General features: G+C 43.1%; 2 protein-coding genes across 6 annotated transcripts in view; one reads left to right on the top strand and one right to left on the bottom strand.

Moving 5' to 3' along the window:
* Window positions 1-2,391, bottom strand: part of Apaf1 (apoptotic peptidase activating factor 1) — a 128,378-nt gene extending 125,987 nt beyond the window's left edge. For all 3 annotated transcript variants that reach the window (XM_004650202.2, XM_045152055.1, XM_004650204.2), the window contains exon 1: window positions 2,171-2,391. The gene's annotated coding sequence lies outside the window, so the exon portion shown is untranslated. The remainder of the gene's footprint in view (window positions 1-2,170) is intronic.
* A 562-nt stretch (window positions 2,392-2,953) lies between these two features.
* Window positions 2,954-24,334, top strand: LOC101616567 (IKBKB interacting protein). Of its 3 annotated transcripts, XM_045152556.1 has the most exons (4): window positions 2,954-3,282; window positions 6,610-6,727; window positions 13,230-14,052; window positions 22,243-22,387. In XM_045152556.1, exons 1-4 carry the CDS (start codon window positions 3,113-3,115, stop codon window positions 22,254-22,256), a joined length of 1,125 nt encoding a protein of 374 aa, XP_045008491.1. In that variant the 5' UTR covers window positions 2,954-3,112; the 3' UTR covers window positions 22,257-22,387. The 3 variants fall into 3 exon arrangements, with proteins under 3 accessions (XP_045008491.1, XP_004650257.2, XP_004650258.2); XM_004650200.2 differs by lacking the exon at window positions 22,243-22,387 and having other exon boundaries at window positions 13,230-14,131; XM_004650201.3 differs by lacking the exon at window positions 13,230-14,052 and having other exon boundaries at window positions 2,955-3,282; window positions 22,243-24,334.
* The last annotated feature ends 10 nt before the right edge of the window (window positions 24,335-24,344 follow it).

Here is a 24,344-nt window from a genome sequence, read left to right as displayed (position 1 = left end):
GGACATGGTGGTGCATGCCTTTAATCCCAGCACTTGGGAGACAGCGGTAGAAGGATCACCTTGAGTTCAAGGCCACCCTGAGACTACATAGTGAATTTCAGGTCAGCCTGAGCTAGAGCAAGACCCTACCTTGAAAAAACAAGAAGTATTTCCTTATTTATTTGAGAGAGAAGGGATAGAATATATACAGGCACACCAAGGCCTCCTTCCACTGCAAATGAACTCCAGACACACACGTCACTTTGTGTATCTGGCTTTACATAGGTACTGGGGAACTAAACCCACAAATGAGCACCTTTAACCACTCAGACATCTCTCCAGCACCAGAATAACATTCCTGTTGTAAAATAATTTAAGTTTCTACCAACAATACCTCAAATAAAATGAAAAGATTTTAAAAAAAAACATTAACAGGACTCCATCCAATGTGCTACTGTGTCTAGATGGATTTAATCATTCATTATATAATTTTTACTATGTTTATTTATTTGCAAGCAGAGAGGGAAGAGAGAATATGGGTATGCCAAAGCCTCCAGCCGCTGCAAACAAACTCCAGATGCATGCATCACTTTCTACATTTGGCTTTACATGAGTACTGGGGAATCAAACTAGGGCCATTAGGCTTTGCAGGAAAGTGCCTTAACTGTTGAGCCATCTCTCCATCCCTCATTACATAATTTTTGTATTGATAATGGAGACTGAACCTCAGGCCTCATAGCTGTTAATCAAACATTCAACCACTGAGATATAACTGGCCCTCATTCAATACATAATGACAGCCCTTCCTAAAACTAGAAAATTAAATCATATTCCTCAAGGAATTTAAAAAAGAATTTGACTCTCTGAAATGCAAAACCAGACAGCAAAATAATTTGGAGAACACTTAAAAGGGACATTACCATCACACTTTGGGGAGGAGAGCATTATTTTTGAAAAGTCACCAATAAGGAAGTATGACATTTGTCTATGCTTATCAAGGTTCACAAAAGGGGACTGGCAGGAAACTCATTTTCTTTTTTTTTCTTTTTTTTTTTTTTTTTTTGGTTTTTTGAGGTAGGGTCTCACTCTGGTCCAGGCTGACCTGGAATTAACTCTGTAGTCTCAGGGTGGCCTTGAACTCGGCGATCCTCCTACCTCTGCCTCCCAAATGCTGGGATTAAAGGGGTGCGCCACCACGCCCGGCTAGGAAACTAATTTTCTAAAGTTATGATCAGACTCAAGATTGTCATATTTTCTAAAAGACAGACTAATTGAGAGGGGGATATGATGGAGAGTGGGGTTGTGAAAGGGAAAATGAGTAGGCAGGAAGTCTCATGGTTTACTGTCTGTAATTATGGAAGTTGTCAACAAAAAAAAATTTTTTAAGTCGGGCGTGCTGGCACACGCCTTTAACCCCAGCACTCGGGAGGCAGCAGTAGGAGGATCACTATGAGTTCGAGGCCACCCTGAGACTCCATAGTGAATTCCAGGTCAACCTGGGTTAGAGTGAGACCCTACCTCAAAAAAAACAAAATTAGGACTGTCATATTTTCAAAATGTTAATGCTTTTAGTCTTCTAAACATAAACTTTGCCAGGCCTGGTGACACACACACCTTTAGTCCCAGCACTGGGGAGGCTAAGGTAGAGGCATCCCTGTGAATTTGAGACCAGCCTCAGACTAAAGAGAGTTCCAGGTCAGCCTGAGCTAGAGTGAGACCTTACCTCAACAAAACCAAAAAGTAATAACAATGATAAATAAATGCAAACTTAACCGATAGGTACAAAACAAAGGGGTTATGTCTAATAGCTGAGCCAACACTCTGGCGATATGAAAATTCCAGTTTGCCCTAGCACTGTTAATCTTAAATATGTAAACTTTAAAGTTTTTTTTTTCTAATTTTTATACAAGTTGAAATACGATGAGCAAATTCTCACAGTGTCCCATCTCTTGTGACCACAACAAAGTGGAAAGCCAAAACTCTTGAAATATCTTAAAACACAAAGTTATGGGTTAAGTTCATCCAGGAAAGCTTTAAGTGCACTCGTACTTCCTGAATTTCTCTTCCTGGCACAGTAGAAGCAGGACACGATCAAAAAAAATGTCCATGTCACGGACTCTTCGGTCCCTGAAATGTGTCACAGAAACCCGCTAAGGACCTGCCTGGCTCGCGGATAGAAGCGTCAACTCACCCCAGCGTGGGCACCGGAGCTGTGCTAGGAGAGCAGCCCCTTGGGGGGTCAGAACCGGAGCATCCGGGCAGGCGGGGGTCGGGGGGAGATGGCAACACAGGTTTCCAACAGGGATCGCGGGGCGCGGACGTGGGTTCCCCCGGCCCGGGCCCCCCGGCAAGGTCCGGGGCAATCGGGTGCCTGCCCCGGGCCTCTTGCAGCCTGCAACGCAGGCTGACTCCGCGGCCCGCCCCCCGCCCCAGGCCTGGCCTACGGCGGCCCTCGGGTGGACCCCACCCCAGAACACAGGAGCTGGGCGCCGCCGAGAACGGCCGGCGCGGCTACTTCAAATCCTCGCAGGTCTCGGCCGGTCCACACACCCCTCGCCTCCGGCCACGGCTCGGCTTCCGCGCGTAGATAAAAAGCCTGCGCGTCCCCAGGTTCCTTTCCCTTCTCTCGGCCTCAGGACCGCCGTGCACTCAAACAACCGCCGGGCCCGCCCAGTCGGGACCGGGCGCGCGCGCGCGCAAGTAACACACACACCCCACACAGCTCGGCAGCCGCTCGCGCGCGCACCCGGCCCCGCGGCTACCCGCACGCAGGGCGAGCGCCGTGCTCCCATTGGTTGCTGAGGGGCGGCGAAGCTGAAATCCAGGCGGCGGCGCGCTCGGCCCCGCCCGCTCGCGTCTCTTGGCCGCCTGCGCGCGCGCGCCCGCCCCCGTGCGTGCGTGCGTGGGGCCCCTCACGTTGCCAGCCGCTTTGCTCGCGGGCGCGCGCCACAGCTCTTGGAAAAAGCCGGCAGGCGCGAGACCCGAGCATGGATGCTAGAGCCCAGAGGCCGGTTTCGGGGCGGCGCCAAGTTCGTGAGTGGGGGCGAGGCTTCCCGAGGAGCCAGCGGCGGCCACGTCCCGCCGGCCCGGTGAAAAGCTAGCCCCCATCTTGTGGTCCTCTGGGCCTCCAGACATGTCGGAGGTGAAAAGCCGAAGGAAGCCCGGGTCGAAGGGAGTCCCTGCGGAGCCCGAGAAGCGGAGCGAGGGCAGAAAGAGCCGCGAGGGGCGCGACGGCGCGGGCTGGGCGGACCCCCGCACCGGCCTGAGTCTGCTGTCGCTGGGGACGTGCCTGGGCCTGGCCTGGTAAGTGCGCGCGGGGCCGTGGGGCCTCGGGTCTCGGCATCCCTTCTAGCCAACCTCCCGCGCCCAGGCCGGCGGCTCCGGTCCTCTGTGCGCATCCCCAGGAACGGCCTGCACCGCCCGCTTTTCCTCTGCTCCGCTCGTAGCTCTCAGCCGTTCTGGTAGCGGGCCTCCAGGGCTCCGCTGGAGTCCCAACAAGTAAGTCACCCGAGTCTTGTCACACTTGGAGAAACGCCCAACTACCCCCGCACAAGGTTCCGCTAGGTTAAAAAAAAAAAAAAAATCCGCTACTTCCTTTCCATTGGGCAGTTGTCCGGACAAGTTGGGCCCCACCCTGCCCAAAAATGCCTGACGGAAAGGTTTGCAAACTTGAAAGAGCTTAATTGTTGCAAAGCAACAGATGCGAATAGGACTGGCCTGGAGAGATAGTTTAGCAGTTAAGGCACTTGCTTGCAAAGCCTAAGGACCCAGGTTCAGTTCCCCAGGGCCCATGCAAGGCAGATACAAAAGATAGCACCTGTATCTGCAGTTTGTTTGCAGTGGCTAGAGGCCCTGGCACACCCGTTCTCCTTTTCAAATAAGTAAATATATTCAAATATCTTATTGCCGACCGTGGTGACACATGCCTTTAATCCCATCACTTGGGACCTTGGGAGGCACAGGTAGGAGGATCACCATGATGAATTCAAAGCCACCCTGAAACTACATTGAATTCCAAGTCAGCCTGGGCTAGAGTGAGACCATAATTAGGGGTAAGCTAGGTGTGGTGGCACACTCCTTTAGTCCCAGCACTTGGATGGCAGAGGTAGGATGATTGCCGTGAATTCAAAGCCAGCTAGGCTGCAGGCTACAGAGTAAGTTTCTGGTCAACCTAGGTTAGAATGAAACCCAGCTTCCACAAAAACAAAACATTAAATTAAAAGAAAAAAAAAAGCTGGGCATGATGGTGCACCCTCTAATCCCAGCACTCGGGAGACAGAGGTAAGAGAATTACCGTGAGTTCGAGGCCACCCTGAGAATACAGAGTGAATTCTAGGCCAGCCTGGGCTAGACTGAGACCCTATCTCGAAAAAACAAAAATTAAAAAACAGTGGGGGCTAAGTAGATGCCTCAGCAAGAGCTTGCTTGCAAAGTCTGACAGCCCGGGTTGGATTCTCCACTACCGACATAAAGCCAGATGCACAAAATGCCGTATGCATATGGAGCTGATTTGCAGTGGCTACAGGCCCTCATATGCCCATTTAAAGCCGGGGTAGTGGCACATACCTTTAATCCCGGCACTTGGGAGGCAGAGGTAGGAGGATTGCCTTGAGTTCAAGGCCACCCTGAGACTACATACTAAATTACAGGTCAGTCTGAACTAAAGTGAAACCCTACCTTGAAAAACCAAAACAAATAAAAGAACAGTCCATGTTAGCCTTACACAGTTTTACAGCAGCTAACATATTAAAGCCATTTATGAGCCAGGCATGGTGGCACACGCCTTTAATCCTAGCACTCTGGAGGTAGAGGTAGAATAGCCATGAGTTCGAGGCCACCCTAAGACTACATAGTGAATTCCAGGTCAGACTGGGCTAGAGTGAAACCCTAACTCAAAAAAAAAAAAAAAAAAAAAAAAAGCCATTTATAAGTGCAGAGCAGCAGCACCTATGCAAAACCTCAAGCCGTCTTCCACCTTCCCATTAAGATCTAGAACATGCCTTTCTGGAAGTGGATGTACCAAACATGGTCAATTAGTGGGTCTCTGCTTGACTGCAACTCATTACCTGGGAAGCTTTAAAAATTTCAACATGGCGGGGTGTGATGGCACATACTTTTAATCCCAGCACTGGGAATGCAGAGGAAGAAAGAATTTTGTGAATTTGAGGCCAGCCTGGGCTACAGTGAGATTCTACCTGAAACAACCAAAAAAAACCAAAATTCAGTGCAGTGTTGGGATAGAGTGTTACAGAGATGGCCTAGCAGTTACGTAGCACTTGCCTTCAAAGTCTAATAACCTGGGTTTGATTCCCCCAGTACCCACACGAAGCCAGATGAACAAAGTGCCACATGCATATGGAGTTTGTTTGCAGAGTCTATAGGCCCTGGCACACCTATTTCTCATTCTCTCTCTATATATATATAGATATAGATATATACATACATACGTATATATCTATATATACATATATATAGAGAGAGAGATCTGCTTGCATATAAATATCATTTAAAAATTGGCCTTTAGAGCCAGGCGTGTTGGTACACACCTTTAATCCCAGAGGTAGGAGGATCACCATGATTTCAAGGCCACCCTTAGACTACATAGTGAATTCCAGGGTAGCCTGGACTAGAATGAAACCCTACCTCAAAAAAATAATAATAATGGGGGCTGGGGGGATGGCTTACCAGTTAAGGTGTTTGTCTGCAAAGCCAAAGGACCCATGTTCAATTCCCCAGGACCCACATAAGCCAGATGCACAAGGGGCACATGCGTCTGGAGTTTGTAGTGCCTGGAACTCTGGCACGCCCATTCTCTCTTGGGCTCTCTCTCCCCCCCCCTCACTCCTCTCCCTCTCTGTCAAATAAATAAATAAAAATAATTTTTTTTTAAATGGGCTGGAGACATGCTCAGCAGTTAAGGCACTTGCTTGTAAATCCTGATGGCCTTAGTTCAATTCCCCAGTTACCATGTAAAGCCAGATGCACAAAGAGGCACTTGCATCTAGAGTTCATTAGCAGTGGCAGGAGGTCCTGGCACACCTATTTCCTGTCTATCTGTCCATGTATCTATATCTATTTCTCTACCTCTGCTTGCAAACAAATTAAAAGATCTTTAAAAGGGCTGGAGAGATGACAGCAGTTAAGGCACTTGCCTGGAAAGCCAAAGGACTCAGGTTCGATTCTCCAGGATCCACGTAAGCCAGATGCACAAGGTGGCACATGCATCTGGAGTTCATTTGCAGTGACTGGAGGCCCTGGTGCACCCATTCTCTATCTGCCTCTTTTCCTTCCTCTCCCACCTCTCAAATAAATGAATAAGAAAATTAAAATAGGGCTGGAGAGATGGATTAGTGGTTAAGTGCTTACCTGTGAAGTCTATGGACCTCGATTCCCCAGGACCCATGTTAGCCAGATGCACAAGGGGGTTCACGTGTCTGGAGTTCGTTTGCAGTGGGTGGAAGCCCTGGTGCGGCTGCGCCCATTCCCCCCCCACTCTCTGTTGCTCTCAAATAAATAAAAATAAAAACAAAAAATTAATATATATATATATATACATATATATATATATATATCTTTTAAAAAAACATAAAATGGTATGAAATGGACATTAGTGGTTTTTTTCTTTTACAGGCTTGTATTTCAACAGTCAGAAAAGTTTGCAAAGGTGGAAAACCAATACCAATTAATGAAAATAGAAAGCAGTAAGTTCCAAGAACTTCAAAGTAAAATCAGCTTGATTTCAGAAAAGGTAAGTCATTAACTAACTTACTGGGGAGACTTCCCCATCTTCTTTTTCCCTACTATTCTTCTACTCCAGGTCACAATGTCTGTTTTCCTGCCTTGTAGACAGTCACTATTCTAAGTCTGACTGGCTTTCCTACTTCTTGACATTTTCCTTCTGATTCTAGTTAGTACATAGAGCATAGAGTATGGTATGAGAGATCATGAGGTATAAAATTGGAATATGAATAACACTTGTTGAGAAAAATAATTATGTAGTTTTTCATACTTCCTACCTAGTAAACATATATACCTATCCTAAAAATAAGTATTGACTGTATAGCCAAATAAGACTTCTAATGAAAATTAAGCCAGGTGTTGTGGTGCACGACTTTAATCCCAGCACTTGGGAGGCAGAGGTGGGAAGATCACTATGAGTTGGAGGCCACCCTGAGTCTACATAGTGAATTCCAGGTCAGCCTGGGCTAGGGTAATACCCTACCTTGGGAAAAAAAAAAAAAAAACAGCACCATGTCTGAGTCATGTCTGAGATTGCAAATGTTTCTTTCCACTAGATATACTATTGCAGTAATTCTTGGAAATATGAAACAATCATTGTAGTAACCCAGCTGTGGACATTAGGCATCATGTGACCCTTATCTAACAACGAGGGACCAAGGGATCACTAGGAAATATGCCTTGTTCCTTGTTAATTTATTTAGCACTAAACATTTACTCATGTCATAAGGTAGACAAGATGCTGCCCTTGACACCAGGATAGATTTGTTAGTCAGATTTTCATCACTGTGACAAATATCTGAGAAACAATATACATATTTGGTTTTTTTGAGGTACAGACTCACTGTAGCACAAGCTGAACTGAAATTCATTATGTAGCCTCAAGGTGGCTTCAAACTCTTGGCGATCCTCCAACTTCAGCATCCTGAGTGCTGGAATTAAAAGCATGCACCAGGCTGAAGAGATGGCTTAGCAGTTAAGACACTTTCCTGTGAAGCTTCAGGATCCAGGTTCAATTCCCCAGTACCCATGTAAGCTAGACGCACAAGGGGGCGTATGCATCTGGAGTTCGTTTGCAGTGGCTAGAGGCCCTGGCATGCCCATTCTCTCTTTCTGCTTGCAAATAAAATAAAATAAATTTTTTAAAAGTGTGCACCATACATCAAGCCTGAGAATCTTGTTTTCTCAAGGTAGGGTCTCACTCTAGCTCAGGCTGACCTGGAATTCACTATGTAGTCTCAGGGTGTCTTCAAACTCATGGCAATGCACCTACCTCAGCCTCCTGAGTGCTGGGATTAAAGGCGTGCACCACCATACCTGGCCTCAGAGAATCAATTTAAAGAAAGAAAAATGTTAAATCAACAGTTCATGGGGCTGGAAAGATGGTTCAGTGGTCAAAGATGCTGCTTACAAAGCCTGATGGCCTGGGTTTGATTCCCCAGTACTCAAATAAAGACAAATGTCCAAAGTGGCCCATTGGAGTTCATTTATAGCAATAAGAGGCCCTGGTGTACTCATTCATGCTCTCTTCCTCCCTCCCTTTCTCCCTCTCCCTCTCCCTCTCTCTCTTCTTACAAATAAATAAATATTTTTTAAAAAACAGGTGAACGGATAGCTCAGTGGTTAAGGTGCTTCCTTGCAAAGCCTGACAGCCGGTTTGATTCCCTAGCATCCACATAAAGCCAAATTCACAAAGTAGTTCATGTATCTGGAGTTTGTTTGCAGGGTTAAGAGGTCCTGGCATGCTCATTCTTTCTCGGTCTGTTTGTCTGTCTGTCTCTCTCTTTCTCTCTACTTGCAAATAAATAAATAAATATTTTTTTAAAAACTGGATGTGGTGGTACACACCTTTAATCCAAGCACTCAGGAGCAGAGGTAGGAGGATCACTGTAAATTTGAGGCCACCCTGAGACTACATAATGAATTCCAGGTCAGCCTGGGGTACAGCAAGACCTTACCTCAAAAAAAAACAAACGTACATATATACATACATGCATACATACACACACATATATATATGTAGAGAGAGAGAGAGAGAGAACGAACAATTTAGTCGTTTCAATCCAAAGTCACCTAAATCCATTGCTTTGGGACTGAGACAAGGCATAGTACGTGGCAGAGGGAGTAAGTGGCAAAAGCAGCTTACCTCCTAGTGGCCAGGAAGCGTAGTAAAAGGAGGCTGAGGACAGGTAAACGTTCCAAGAGCGTGGCACCAATGGCCAACTTCCCCCAACTAGGCCCTGCCTCCCAATAATGCCATCAGGATCGTTCATTAAGTCAGGCCCCTTGGGATCCAATCACTTCCCCAGAGCCATCAGCTGACAATTGTGCCTTTAATACATGAACAATTAGGGTTACGCTTAGATCCAGACAGCAATAATGAGCAAGTACATTACAGAAATAGGTGTGAGATCATTGCAAGATGAGTATATTATCTCCACCCGCAGAAGAGGCAAGTCATGGGTGAGAGGTAAGCATCCCTTCTTCATGCCAGATGATAATGTGAAAGATGAGCTCAGGAGTTTCTGGAAAGCGGCTAGAAAGGAGTTAGTGTTTTGACTTAGGGCTTGAATCTTGGGGACACTTTTTTTTTAAATTTTTTTTTTTTGGTTTATTTTTATTTATTTATTTGAGAGCGACAGACAGAGAAAGAGGCAAAGAGAGCGAGAGAGAATGGGCACACTAGGGCCTCCAACCACTGAAGACAAATTCCAGATACGTGCGCCCCCTTTTGTGCATCTGGCTAACGTGAGTCCTGGGGAATTGAGCCTCGAACCAGGGTCCTTAGGCTTCACAGGCAAGCGCTTAACCGCTAAACCATCTCTCCAGCCCTGGGGACACTTTTAACATACTGGTAATATGAAGCTTTTAAGCACTAAAAACTTGAAGGCAGCTAGGCATGGTGGCACATGCCTTTAATCCCAGCAGAGGGAGGCAGAGGTAGGAGGATCACTGTGAGTTCAAGGCCACCCTGAGCCTGCAGAGTGAATTCCAGATCAGCCTGAGCTAGAGTGAGACCCTACCTTGAAAAACAAAAACCAAAAAAACTTGAAGGCATTAGATAGATGATTTTTTTTTTTCAGCACTCAAGATGGAAATGTTTGGTTTTTTTAATTTTATTTTTTATTGATTTTTTTTTTTTTTTTTAAGGTAGGGTCTCACTCTAGCCAAGACTGACCTGGAAGCCACTATGTATTCTCAGGGTGGCCTCAAACTCATGGCAATCTACCCACCTCTGCCTCCTTCCTCAGTACTGGGACTAAAGGTGTGTGCCACCATGCCTGTCCTTATTTTTTTAAGTTTTTTTTTTTTGTTGTTTAATTTATTTATTTGAGAGCAACAGACAGAGAGAGAAAGAGGGAGGGAGGGAGGGAGAGAATGGGCGCTCCAGGGCCTCCAGCCACTGCAAACAAACTCCAGATGGCGTGCGCCCCCTTGTACACCTGGCTAACATGGGTCCTGGGGAATCGAGCCTTGAACCAGGGTCCTTAGGCTTCACAGGCAAGCGCTTAACCACTAAGCCATCTTTCCAGCCCTTCTTTTTGTTTTTTAAGGTAGAGTCTTGTTTTAGTCCACGCTGACCTGAAATTCACCATGTAGTCTCAGGATGGCCTGGAACTCACAGCAATCCACCTACTTCTGTCTCCCAAGTACTGGATTTAAGGCATGTGCCACCACACCCAGCCTCATTTTATTTCTTAAATAATATTTTTATGAGACAAAAAGACTAACTATAGGAACAACAGGGCCTCTTGCCACTTCATATAAACTCCAGATGCAATTGCCACTTTGTGCATCTGCCTTTACATGACCCTGGGGAATTGAACCTGGGCCAGCAAGCTTGAGCAATCAAGTGCCTTTAGCCACTGAACCATCTCCCTGGCCTCAGATCTTTTTATAAAACTGCAAAACTAAGTCGGGCATGGTGGCACATGCCTTTAATCCCAGCATTTGGGAGGCATAAGTTTGAAGCCTTGGCAGCTCATAAATACTAGATACTGTGGTAATCCACTAAATATTTGAAGAGTAAAGCTTGAAACTTTTACAGTCTTAAAAAATGAATTAAGATTAGCCTGAGCTAGAGTGAGACCCTACATTGAAAAATGAAGAAAAAAAGTGAATTATGGGAGCTGGAGAGGTTGCTCAGTGGTTAAGGTGCTTGCCTTCCAGGCCTAAGGACCCAGGGTTGATTCCCCAGTACCCATGTAAAGCCAGATGCACCAAGTGGCACATGAAGTTTGTTTGCAGTGGCTAGAAGCCCTGATGTGCCCATTCTCTTTCTCTCTCTCCTTGCAAGTAAATAATTTTGTTTGTTTTTGTTTGTTGAGGTAGGGTCTCACTCTAGCCCAGGCTGACCTGGAATTCACTATGGAGTCTCAGGGTGGCCTTGAACTCACAGCAATCCTCCTACCTCTGCCTCCCAAGTGCTGGGATTAAAGGTGTGCGCCACCACACCCGGTTTATAAATAATTTTTTAACGTGGATTTTGAAGCCAGACATGGTAGTACACGCCTTTAATCCCAACACCCTGGGAGACAATGGTAGGAGGATTGCTGTGAGTTCAAGGCCAGCCTGGGACTACAGAGTGAGTTCCACATCAGCCTGGGCTATAGTGAGACCCTACCTTGAAAAAAAAAACAGTAACAAAAGTATACTTTATTCTCAGTGTATATTGCCTTCATATTACAATGATGCTCCGCTGAGCAACTTAGAAATTGTGTTAAGTGAGATATTCTTGCCTCATCAAAACCACTAATAAAACAACAAACCTTTAAAAAAAAAAAACTAAAAGTATTGCCAGTATGCAACTATTTCTTCGAACTTGTGTTTAAAGGAACTGCTAATTATGACATAGGTATGTATTAAAATGATTGTTAAATGTTTTAGAATGGTCTGGTCTTATTAGTTCACTCTGGTGCTCATTATTCCATCAGTCACATGGAACGTAGGTCTTCGTTCAAATGGGCCAAAAGGCTGTTACAGTCATTCTTCCTAAGCATTAAGACACATGTTCTTTGTACTATAAGATAAGGGAACTATAAAAAACTCATCACATGGTTTCTTAGAATTTAGAAATTTTCAGATCTTCACCTTAAAACAACAGAAAATAAAAATGAAGATAAAAACAAAATAAAATAAAAGAGGATCTTATGTAGTCCACTCTTGGCCTCATCTCTGCTATATAACTAAGGATGACCTTGAACTTCTGATTTTTCTGCCTCTACCTCCCAAGTGCCACGGTTACAGTAATACAGTCACCATGTTCAGTTTATGGTACTGTAAATTCAATCCAGGGCTTGCTAGTCCAAGCCCATTACCATTGTTGCTCTATCTCCACTCCCTGTTGGAGTTCCTTAAAGGACAAGTATCCATAAAAATAACATGTAAGGGGCTGGAGAGATGGCTTAGCGGTTAAGAGCCTGCCTGTGAAGCCTAAGGACCCCAGTTCGAGGCTCGATTCCCCAGGACCCATATAAGCCAGATACACAAGGGGGCGCGCACACGGCTGGAGTTCGTTTGCAGTGGCTGGAGGCCCTGGTGCGCCCATTCTCTATCTGCCTCTTTCTCTCTGTCTCTCAAATAAATAAATAAAAATAAACAAAAATAATTTTTTTTAAAAAACTTACCTAGTTATTTCTGGGAACACACATAAAGCATTGGCAGCAAATTATCTTTAAAAAAAAATATAACATGTAGCCAGGCGTGGTGGCGCACACTTTTAATCCCAGCACTCAGGAGGAAGAGGTAGGAGGATCCCCATGAGTTCGAGGCCAGCCTGAGACTACATAGTGAATTCCAGGTCAGCCTGGGCTAGAGGGAGACCCTACCTTGAAAAACAAAAATAAAAACAACAACCAAAAAAAACCTAACATGTAAATTACTTTCCATTGGAACGAAATAGAAAATGTAATATATACCTCAGATTTCTTTCAGATGTTTCTCTGAATATACCTTCATGAAAATGACATTAAAATATCTAGGATTTTGCTGGGCATGGTGGCACATACCTTTAATCCCAGCACTTGGGAGGCAGAGGTAGGAGGATTGCCATGAGTTTGAGGCCACCCTGAGACTACATAGTGAATTCCAGGTCAGCTTTGGCTAGAGGGAGACCCTGCCTCGAAAAACAAAGCAAAAAAAAAGTAGGATTTTAAATTTATTTATTTATATTTATTTATTTATTTCTCCCTTTTTTCAAGGTAGGGTCTCATTCTAGCCCAGGCTGACCTGGAACTCAATCTGTAGTCCCAGACTAGCCTCAAACTTATGGTGACTAAAGGCATGTGCTACCATACCTAGCCCACATTCATATCTCTCTAATATAGTTAATCTCTCAAATTTGTTAAAACAGTTATTAAAGTAGCATTTTGTCAGCATGATTCTGATGTACTGAGATTTTTGATATTTTCAGAATGTGAACTTAGTGTGTTATTCTTGATTGTTAAAATTTATTTCCATAATATAAAAATTATTAAAGTAGACTTGGGAATTGTTTTGTGTTATAAATGCAGCTTGAGTCTACTGAAAGTATCCTGCAGGAAGCTACATCATCCATGTCTTTGATGACCCAATTTGAACAGGAAGTATCTGGTCTACAAAGATTCATACATGACATTCAGAATAGTGAAAAGATACTCACTCAAAAGACACAAAACCTTAATGCAAAATTCCAGAATGTTACGGATTTCTGGACGAGAACCCTGACAGAAATGAATGCTAATGCAGACATGTTCAAGTCAGAAGCAAAACATATACATTCTGAAGTCACTGTCCAAATTAACTCAGCTGAGCGAGGGATAAAATCACTCACCGAGCGGCTAAAAGATTTAGAAGACAGCACACTACGAAATATTCGGACCGTGAAAAGACAGGAAGAAGACGACCTTCTGCGAGTAGAGGAGCGGCTTGGCTCTGACACAAAAGCCGTGGAGAAGCTAGAAGAGGAGCAGCATGCTCTCCACGCCAGAGATGAAGAGATGACCAACAAACTTTCCAGCTATGAGCCCCGAGTGGAAGAGTGTAAGGCACATCTGCCAGCCATCGAGGACGCTGTTCGCTCTGTCCTCAGAGTCTCTCAGGATCTGATGGGAACAGAAAAGAAAATGGAAGACCTGACTATGCAGATGTTTAATTTGGAAGATGATATGCTGAAGACAATATCTGAAATAATGGAGATGCAGAAAACCCTTGAAGGGATTCAGTATGATAACAGCATATTAAAGATGCAAAATGAACTGGCAGTTCTAAAAGGACAAGTTCGTGATTTTATAGCATATTCAAGTACAAGAGAAAAGGAAACTTGGGAAGAATATAATCTAGAAAACAAAGGACTCGGTGATGACTTTTAAATTCACTATAATATCTCTGATGAACCACTAACTACTAAACCACTAAAATCAGTTCCTGTTTTTGAGTTATCTTAGTAGACCTCATTTTTTTGGAGAATGAGCAAGATGTTCACACAAATGGATTATTATCTACATAATCAAAATATTTTCTCTGGGCTGGAGAGATAGCTTAGCGGTTACGCGCTTGCCTGTGAAGCCTAAGGACCCCGGTTCAAGGCTCGGTTCCCCAGGTCCCACGTTAGCCAGATGCACAAGGGGGCGCACGCGTCTGGAGTTCGTTTGCAGAGGCTGGAAGCCCTGGCACGCCCATTCTCTCTCTCTCTCCCTCTATCTGCCTTTCTCTCTGTGTCTGTCGCTCTCAAATAAATAAATAAATAATTTAAAAAAAAAAAAATATTTTCTCTATCTCAAAATTAGTTTAACCTTTTAAAATAGAAATAGTTCTAAAATATAATTTCTACTTTGGAGGCAATATAGTTATTATTTTTCATGTTTTTCCAATAATTAACACCTATTCTATTGGGCTCAGATATATTGCAATATCTAGCAAATATTGAAGTGTTTACAATTTCACTAAATGACCTTCACTTGTTTTTCAAATCTGTGTCTCTTTCTTATACCTTTTCTTTTACCTGACCTTGCCAAGTTATTCAGTAATATGCCTGCCTCAGCCAGTTTTTCCCATTCAGTCTACCAAGTTCATAGGAATGTTATATAAAACATAATGTGGGGAGGGAATTACCATGGGATATATTTTATAATCATGGAAAATGTTAATAAAAATTAAAAAAAAAAAAAAAAAAAACATAATGTGCTTGAGGTAGATCCTGAGGGCTGTCCTGTGAGTGTGCTTTCTGAAAACTATGAAACCTGGAAAATAGTTTACTCTGTTAAGGTTCTAAAAAGTTCAAGTTTACTAGACACATATGTGACCTGTAAATAAATTTATCTACTTATAGTAAAATAGCAAGAGAACTGGGCATGGTGGCGCACACCTTTAATCCCAGCACTTAGGAGGCAGATGTAGGAGGATCACTGTGAGTTCAAGGCCACCCTGAGACTACATAGTGAAATCCAGGTCAGCCTGGACTAGAATGAGACCCTACCTCAAAAATAAATAAATAAACAAAAACACTAAAAAAAGTTTAAAAATGTGTGTGTGTATGTGTGTGTGTGTATACATATGGGCAAGAAACCTAGAACCCATTTTAAAGAGAGAAAAAAAATTTTAAAAAAGAGAAAACAACATAATTATAAATACTGATAATTGTGGCAATTAAGTGTATGTTATTATTTTAAAGACTTCCCCAAACTTAAAAAGCTAAACTTGTTTGCATATTTAGGATTTCATTTTATTCAAAATAAGATAATGTGGGGCTGGAGAGATGGCTCAGCAGTTAAAGGCACAAACCCTATCAGCCCAGGTTCAGTTCTCCACTATCCACATAAAGCCAGATGCACAAAGTGGTACGTACATCTGGAGTTCATTTATAGAGGCAAAAAGCCCTGGCTTGCCCATGCTCACACTGCCTCGTTATGTCTCTCTTGTCCAAATTAAAAAAAAAAAAAAAAATAGAGAATGTAGCCAACCACATTATATGAGTATAGAAATTTTGCTTTTTTTTTTAGCAACCATCACAGTTTTGTTTGTTTTGTTTGTTTTTGTTTTTTTGAGATAGGTTCACTCCCAGGCTGACCTGGAACTCACTCAGTAGTACCAGGCTGGCCTGGAATTCACAGCAATCCTCCTACCCCTGCCTCCCAATTGCTGGGATTGAAGGCATGCACCACCCTACCCGGCTCATCACAGTTTTATAATGACGTTTTAGTGGAATTAAGCACAAAGAAATTGATTGTGGTAAGGTAGTTGTTTTATTGTATAGCCTGCAAGGTTTTTGGAAATCACTAATTCTAGGAAGTAGGAAGACCTGTAATAGACAGCTATGGGCAATAAAAATAAGTGTGGAAGAGTACTCCTTAACATTAAAGTTCTTGAATTTTGGTTGTTCTTATCTATGTGCACTGACAAAAAATTTTTTAGTGTGTGTATATGTGGTATGTGCACAGATGTGTGTGTCTCGTAATCACACATGTAGATGCCAGGTGTCCTCCTCTATCACTTTATTGCCTTATTTCTCTGAGACAAAGTTTCTCACCAAACCTAGAGCTCCCTGCTTGTCTCCTAGTTAGACTGGCTAACCCATGAGCCCCAACAATCTTGACTCTGGCCCCCTCAACACTGGGGTTATACATATGTATGGCCATGCCCAGCTTTTCATGTGTGTGCTAGAGATCAGACTAAGGTCCTCAAGTTTGTGCAACAACCTCTCTTAACTGCTGAGCTATCTCCCCAGCTAAAAAATGTTTTTGGTTTTTTGAAGTAGAATCTTGCTCTAGTCCAGACCGACCTAGAACTTACTATGTACTCTCAGGGTGGCCACAAATTCATAGCAGTCCTCCCTACCCTCTGGCTCCCCAAGTGCTAGGACTAAAAGTTTGTATAAAAATGTTTTTGTTTTAAATTTAAATTGCCCGGAGAAAAGGTTATAAAGTTAGCTGAGCCATCATTACAACTTCTATCCTGTGCCTCTCTTGTCTTCTACTACTTTTGTTTTGATTTGTTTTTGAGGTAGGGTCTCACTCTAGCCCGGGCTGACCTGGAATTCACTATGTAGTCTCAGGCTGGCCTTGAATTCACAGCACTCCTCCTACCTCTCTGCCTCCCAAGTGCTGGGATTAAAGATGTGTGCTACCACACCTGGTTATTCTGAACATTTTTTCTTGGAATTCATCATTAGTTATACCTGCTGTCCTCTTATTTGCAAGACACCCTCAAACACATCACCTATGTCCCCAGGCTTATCTCCATAAAAATTATTTTTAAAATATTTTTTAGTATTATGTATGCATGTATTTGAGAGAGAAATGGAGTGAGAGAGAATGGTTATACCAGGGCCTCCTGCCACTGTAAAAAAGAAAGAAAAGGAAAGGAAAGGGAAGGGAAGGGGAAGGGAAGGGAAGGGGAAGGGAAAAGGGAAAGGGAAAAGGGAAAGGGAAAAGGGAAAGGGAAAAGGGAAAGGGAAAAGGGAAGGGGAAAGAAAAAAGAAGAAAGAAAAAAGAAAAAAAAGGTATTGCCCACTATGCTCTGTAATGATACAAGCACATGAGAAAACAATTGAAATGTGTGTGTCTGTGTATTCCTTTACTAAGTTTTCCTATTTTTGTCCTTGGCAACCTGCATCTAGTCCTTTCACCCTTGGGAATCTCTGTTTCAAAAAATAACAGTACAATGCAAAATTTTCTCTTCAAAAATAAACTCAAGTTTACAGTTGCTACATTACTTTCTATTTGTAGATCCCTTGCTGTTCTCTGAAGAACCTCTTGAGAGGACAGCCTCTACCAAAAACACGTTTTGGGATTTGGGGGTCACCTACTCCACCAGCATTTAATGTAGCATAAAGCTATTGAGAGAAAGCTTAAATGTACTTTGATACCAAATGTGTGATGGGGTAAGGAGGGGAAATTGCTATTGTTCTGCTGCCCCATTTCAGCAGATCATTGTAATTCTTTTACAACTATATCACTGTTCCTTGTTAAATTTGCCATCAAAATGCTATTCTGAGCCTATTATATTTTATGTTCATTATATAAAACTTTTTTTTTTTTTTTTTTTTTTTTTTTGGTTTTTCGAGGTAGGGTCTCACTCTGGCTCAGGCTGACCTGGAATTCACTGTGTAGACTCAGGATGGCCTCGAACTCACGGTGATAATCCTAACCCTGCCTCCTGAGCGCTGGGATTAAAGGCATGCGCCATCATGCCCGGCAAATAAAACATTTTTATGATAGTCAAAATAACCTCAAAAAAAAGGTTAGCTAAGCCAACTACAGCCTAAGAGGTATAGCCCATAAAAACACATACAAGAAATGTGCAATTGTTTTAGAAGAATTTTTTTTGTTATCTTTTTGTTTGTTTGTTTGTTTTGGTTTTTCGAGGTAGGGTTTTGCTCTAGCCCAGGCTGACCTGGAATTCACTATGTAGTTTCAGGGTGGCCTTGAACTCACAGCAATTCTCCTACCTCTGCCTCTCCAGTGCTGGGATTAAAGGCGCGCACCACCACGCCCGGCTTTTTTTTGTTTTTAATTTTTCTTTTTGCTTATTTTATTTATTTATTTGAGAGCACAGAGAGAGAGAGAGAGAGAGAATGGGCACGCCAAAGCTTCCAGCCACTACAAACGAACTCCAGACACGTGCACCCCCTTGTGCATCAGGCTAATGTGGGTCCTGGGGAATCGAGCCTCGAACCGGGGTCCTTAGGCTTCACAGGCAAGCACTTTAACCACTAAGCCATCTCTCCAGCCCTTTTTTTGTTTTATTTTGTTTTTTTTTAATTATTTATTTGAGAGCGACAGACACAGAGAGAAAGACAGATAGAGGAAGAGAGAGAGAATGGGCGCGCCAGGGCTTCCAGCCTCTGCAAACGAACTCCAGACGCGTGCGCCCCCTTGTGCATCTGGCTAACGTGGGACCTGGGGAACCAAGCCTCGAACCAGGGTCCTTAGGCTTCACAGGCAAGCGCTTAACCGCTAAGCCATCTCTCCAGCCCTGTTTTTGTTTTTTGAGGTAGGGTCTCACTCTAGCTGAGGCTGACCTGGAATTCACTATATAGTCTCAGGGTGGCCTCACCTCTGCCTCCCCAGTGCTGGGATTAAAGGCATGTGCCACCACGCCCAGCTTTATTTTAGAAGAATTTGGTGTCTGTAAACTAAACTGCCTATCTTGTTTTGTGAACATATTTTTCAGCCTGTATATTTGCTTTTGTTGTGTGGCAAATTCTTCATTGAAAGCGGTGAACAACTATTGGCTTTAGCAAAAGGAGCTGGAGGCCAGGCATGGTAGTGCATGAGTTGAAGGCCACCCTGAGACTACATAGTTAATTCTAGGTCAGCCTGGACCAGAGTGAGACCCTACCTTGAAAACCTCCCCCAAAAAAAAGGAGCTGGGACAACTCATTAAAGAAGGCATGAGGAGGGTCATAGACAACCTCCCCCCAAGACTCAGGCGCCCCCTATGCCAGCTATATGCTATGATCCATGTCTCTTGACCTCAAGGGGAAGTTTAGTACATAGAGAGTAAAAGATCAAGGAACAATGAGTCTCACTGAAGTGGCTGCTTTGAGGTGTCTGTGCTCTGTAAGCCTTCCCCCAGAAGTTGAGGGAGGAGCATCCAAGAGGGTAATCCCGACATAGCCCCACTGAAGTGCTGCTCTGGGGTCTCCATGCGCCTGGACAGAAACAAGAAGATTCTTGAAGCAGCCATAGGGCTAGAGAGATGGCCCAGTGGTTAAAGGTGTTTGTTTGCAAAGCCTGATGGCTCATACGCAGTTCCTCAATAATCACATAAAGCCACATGCACAAAGTGACACATGCTTCTGATGTTTGTTTGCAATGGCAGGAGGCCCTCACACACCCATATCCACTCTTTTTTTTTTTTTTTTTTGGTTTTTCGAGGTAGGGTCTCACTCTAGCCCAGGCTGACCTGGAATTCACCATGGAGTCTCAAGGTGGCCTCGAACTCATGGCAATCCTCCTACCTCTGCCTCCCGAGTGCTGGGATTAAAGGCGTGCACCACCACGCCCGGCTCCATATCCACTCTTAATTTGTCTGCCTCTTTCTGTCTCTCAGATAGGAAGATATATACATATATACGTACATACCAAGTTCATGAGGATATGGAAGAAAAGTAACATTTGTACATTGTTAGAATGTAAATTAGTATATCCATTATGGAAAATTGTATGACATTTCTCAAAGGAAAGTTAAAAGTAGAGCTATCATAAGATGTAACGACTTCACTTATAGGTATGTGCTAAGAGAAAATTAAGCCAGTACTGAAAAACAATCCCTATAAATTTTCATGTTTTCAGCATTTTCCTCAGTAGCCAAGATACAGAGGGAAAGTATCACTAATGGATGAATGACAAAACTTGGTGTGTATTCACAATGGAAAGCTATTTAGATTTTTGTCATGTTCAACAACATAAATTAAGTTAAATAAGGGAAACACATAAAGACATACTGAGTGATCTCAATATGTGGGATATAAATATATACTGGTCAAAGTACAAAATTTCAGTTATATAGGATGGGTATCTGGAGATCTATTTATTGTATTGTGCCTTATAGTTAATAATAATGCATGATATACCTGAAAATTGCTAATAAAGTAGTTGTAAAGTGATATATTAATAAACTGATAAATTTTGAAATATTTATTTGCAAACAGAAAGAGAAAAAAAATAGATGTACCAGGACCTCCAGCCACTGCAAATAAACTCCAGATGCATGCACCACTTTGTGCATCTGGCTTTACATGGGTACTGAGGAATCAGGTTTTGCAGGCAAGTGCATTAGCTGCTGAGCTATCTCTCCAGCCCCTAAGCTAAGTTTGATTTAATAATCACATGTATACATGTATCAAAATATCACATTGAACACCATAACTATAAACATCTTTTAGGGCTGGAGAGATGGCTCAGCACTTATAGGTGTTTGCTGAAGAACCATGGTTGAATCCCCAGTACTCACACAAAGTGGAACATGGCATCTGCAATCTGTTTGCAATGCCAAAAGACCCTGGCATCCATTCTCTTCCTTTCTCCCTCCCTCCCTCTTCTCTCTCTCTCTCTCTCTCTCTCTCTCTCTCTCTCTCTCTCGCATGTAAAGAAAAATATTTAGAAAATAAAGCCAGGTATGGTGGCACATGCCTTTAATCCCAGCACTCAAGAGACAGAGATAGGATGATCTCTGAGTTCAAGGCCAGCCTGAGACTAACAAGAGAGTTCCAGGACAGCCTGAGCTAGAGTGAGACCCTACATAAAAAAAAAAAAAAAAAAGCAAGCCTAACAACCCAGGTTTAATTCCCCAGCACCCACGTAAAAGCCAGATGCACAAAGTGGTGCACATGTCTGGAGTTCACTTGGAGTGGCTGGAGGCCACTGTTTCTTTCCTCTATTTCTCTCTGCTTACAAATAAATAAATAAAGATGTGTTTAAAATAATTAAACTTTTTTAAATTTTTTTTAACTATTTGAGAGAGAGAATGGGCACATCCGGGCCTCCAGCCACTACAAATGAAATCCAGATTCATGTACCACCTTGTGCATCTGGCCTATGTGGGTTCTGAGATATCAAACCTGGGCCCTTGGGCTTTGCCAGCAAGTGCCTTAGCTGCTAAGGCATCTCTCCAGCCCAATAAACATTTTTCTTTCTTTTTTTGGTTTTTCAAGGTAGGGTCTCACTCTGGCCTAGGCTGACCTGGAGTTCACTCTGTAGTCTCAGGGTGGCCTCGAATTCAGGGTAATCCTCCTACCTGTGCCTCCCAAGTGCTGGGATTAAAGGAGTGCCACCATCATGCCCAGCTTCCAATAAACATCTTTTATTTGACAATTACAACTTTTTTAAATGTTTCATAGATAAATAGAATGTTGAGCATACCCTATTTCCCCGATCCTCCCTTTTTCACTTCTCACCCTTCCCATTAATCCTCTTTGTTTTCCTAAACAATTTTACTTTGTTTTTTTTTTTCCTTGTGTACATTCATGCATGCACATGTATATACATGTGCCAGGGTCTCCTGCTGATGCCAATGAATGCCAGACACATGCAACACTTTTTTTGTTGTTTGTTTTTCAAGATAGGGTCTCACTCCACCTCAGACCTGGAATTCACTGTGTAGTCTCAGGGTGGCTTCAAACTCATGGTGCTCCTCCTACCTCTGCCTCCCGAGTGCTGGGATTAAAGGCATGCGCCAACACACCTGGTTTTGTCAGGTTTTACATGTAAAGATGGGGAATTAAACTGGATCAGCAGGCTTTACAAGCAGTTTCCTTTAAAGGGGAAAGAGCCTTTAGAACAATATAAGTTTATTGTTAACAAATAAAATTTAAGTTGAATTTTTAAAGCTTTTTGGGGGGAGGGTTCTCAAGGCAGGGTTTTGCTGTATATAGCCCAGGCTGACCTGGAATTCACTATATAGTCTCAGGGTAATCTTGAATTCATGGCAGTCCTACCACATCTGCCTCCCTAGTACTGGGACTAAAGGTGTGTGCCACCATACCTGGCCTAACTGTTAAGCTTTTGACAGAGTTAATCATCGTGGTATTCTGTTTTCTTACAGTATCAGAAATGTGAAGCTCTTGTGGAACAACTGAAGTCTTTTCAGATGATTGCTCATTTAAAGCATCTACAGGAAGACATTTATGAGATGAAGATGCAGTCTAACAGAATCACTGGAACACAAGATGTGTTGAATAACAATTTGACAGCTCTTTCTCAAGACATTACAGATATAGACCAGAGTACCACTTCCATGGCAAAAGATGTAGGTCTCAAGATTACCACCGTGAAAACAGATATCCGACGTATTTCAGGGTTAGTGACGGATGTAGCAACCTTAACAGAGTCAGTACAAAAATTAGAAAATAAAATAGAAAAAGTAGAAAAAAATACAGTGAAAAATATAGGCGAGCTTCTCTCAAGTAGCATTGACCGAACAACAGCACTCCGAAAGACAGCATCTGAAAATTCACAAAGAATCAACTCTGTCATGAAGACCCTAACTGAGCTCAAGAGTGACTTTGACAAGCACACAGACAGGTTTTTAAGCTTAGAAAGCGACAGAGCTAAAGTTCTGAAGACAGTGACTTTTGCAAATGATCTAAAACCAAAGGTGTACAATCTAAAGAAGGACTTCTCCCGCTTGGAACCATTGGTAAACGATTTAACACTGCGCATTGGGAGGTTGGGTACTGACTTACTACAAAGAGAGAAAGACATTGCATTCTTAAGTGAAAAAATATCTAATTTAACAATAGTTCAAGCTGAGATTAAGGATATTAAAGATGAAATAACACATTTTTCAAATGTTGATTAATATTACATTTATATTAGAAGTAGTTTTTTGTTGTTTATTTTGAGGTAGGATCTGACTGTAGCCCAGGCTGACCTGGAATTCACTATGTAGTCTCAGGATGGCCTTAAACTCAGGCCGATCCTTCTACCTCTGCCTCCTGAGTGCTGAGATTAAAGGCCTGAGCCACCACAACTGGCCAACGTAGCTTGTTTTAAATGAGACCTTTTCAATGAGTTTTGAAAAGACTGAAAATCAGAAATACTTGTATTTTGGAATGAATACCATTTTGTATTTGATAATATTTTATACAAATTTAGGATCAGCTAGGAGGCAAACCTCCAGGCATGTTTCACTGAGTTTCTAGATTGGATTGAGGGAACACCTACCAGAACTGCAGGTGGCACCAGTCCACAGGCTGTAGTCCTGGACTGAACAAAAAGGGAAAGGTGTGGGAGCACCAGCATTCATCTCTGCCTCCCGACTGCAGACACAATGTGACCAGCTGTCTCACATCTCTGCCACCATGCCTTCCCCACCATGATGGGCGGTACCCTCAAACCATGAGCCAAAAAATAAAGCCTTCCTCCCTTCAGTTGTCTGCAAGGTATTTTGTCACAGTAATGGGAGAAGCAATATGCCACCCAGGTAGCACTGGGGAGTGTAGACAGAACTTCCTCTAAAGAACTTTTCCCTCAGGAATCACTGTTCACTGCTCTGGCATTCATTAAAGAAAGAATCTAGAATGGTTATAGCCAGGGAACTACAAAATAAGAGTCAAGAAAGTCTTCCTAGTTTTCAGAAACAGGAAACATAAATGGTCTTAGTTTGAGCTGAACACCCAAGGTGAAATGTCAAACAACAGAAATTTATTCCTCACTAGAGGAATTCCCTGCTAGAGGCTGGGAAGTTCAGAAACAAGTCTTGGCAGAACTGGGGACTGGTAGGGGCTTTCTGGTTCATAGGTGGTAGACCACTATAGCCTCACACAACAGCTCTCTGGACCCCCTTTTACAAAGGCTCTGCCTTCACGACCCTGTCATCTCCCAAACATGTCTCACTAGTTATCAGATTTCAACATATGGGTTTAGAGGAGATATAAACATTCAAAGCAAGTAGGTTACCAAAAATGGGATAAGAGAGTGACATCTAGAGCAGTGTTGGTGGGGAAAGAAGGAGTGGAAATAATGGGGCAGACAGAGGCTCTGCCTCAAGGCAATATAATGCATGTGCCATGGTGACACCAACAGAAACAGCCAAGGCAACCAGAGAAGATTTTAACATTGAAAATAGCATTAGCGGGCTGGAGAGATGGCTTAGTGGTTAAGGCGCTTGCCTGCAAAGCCAAAGGACCCAGGTTCAACCACCCA

Source organism: Jaculus jaculus, chromosome 6 (assembly GCF_020740685.1).
Source record: "Jaculus jaculus isolate mJacJac1 chromosome 6, mJacJac1.mat.Y.cur, whole genome shotgun sequence".
Lineage (NCBI taxonomy): Eukaryota > Metazoa > Chordata > Mammalia > Rodentia > Dipodidae > Jaculus > Jaculus jaculus.
This window is presented reverse-complemented; position numbering and strand designations above follow the sequence as displayed.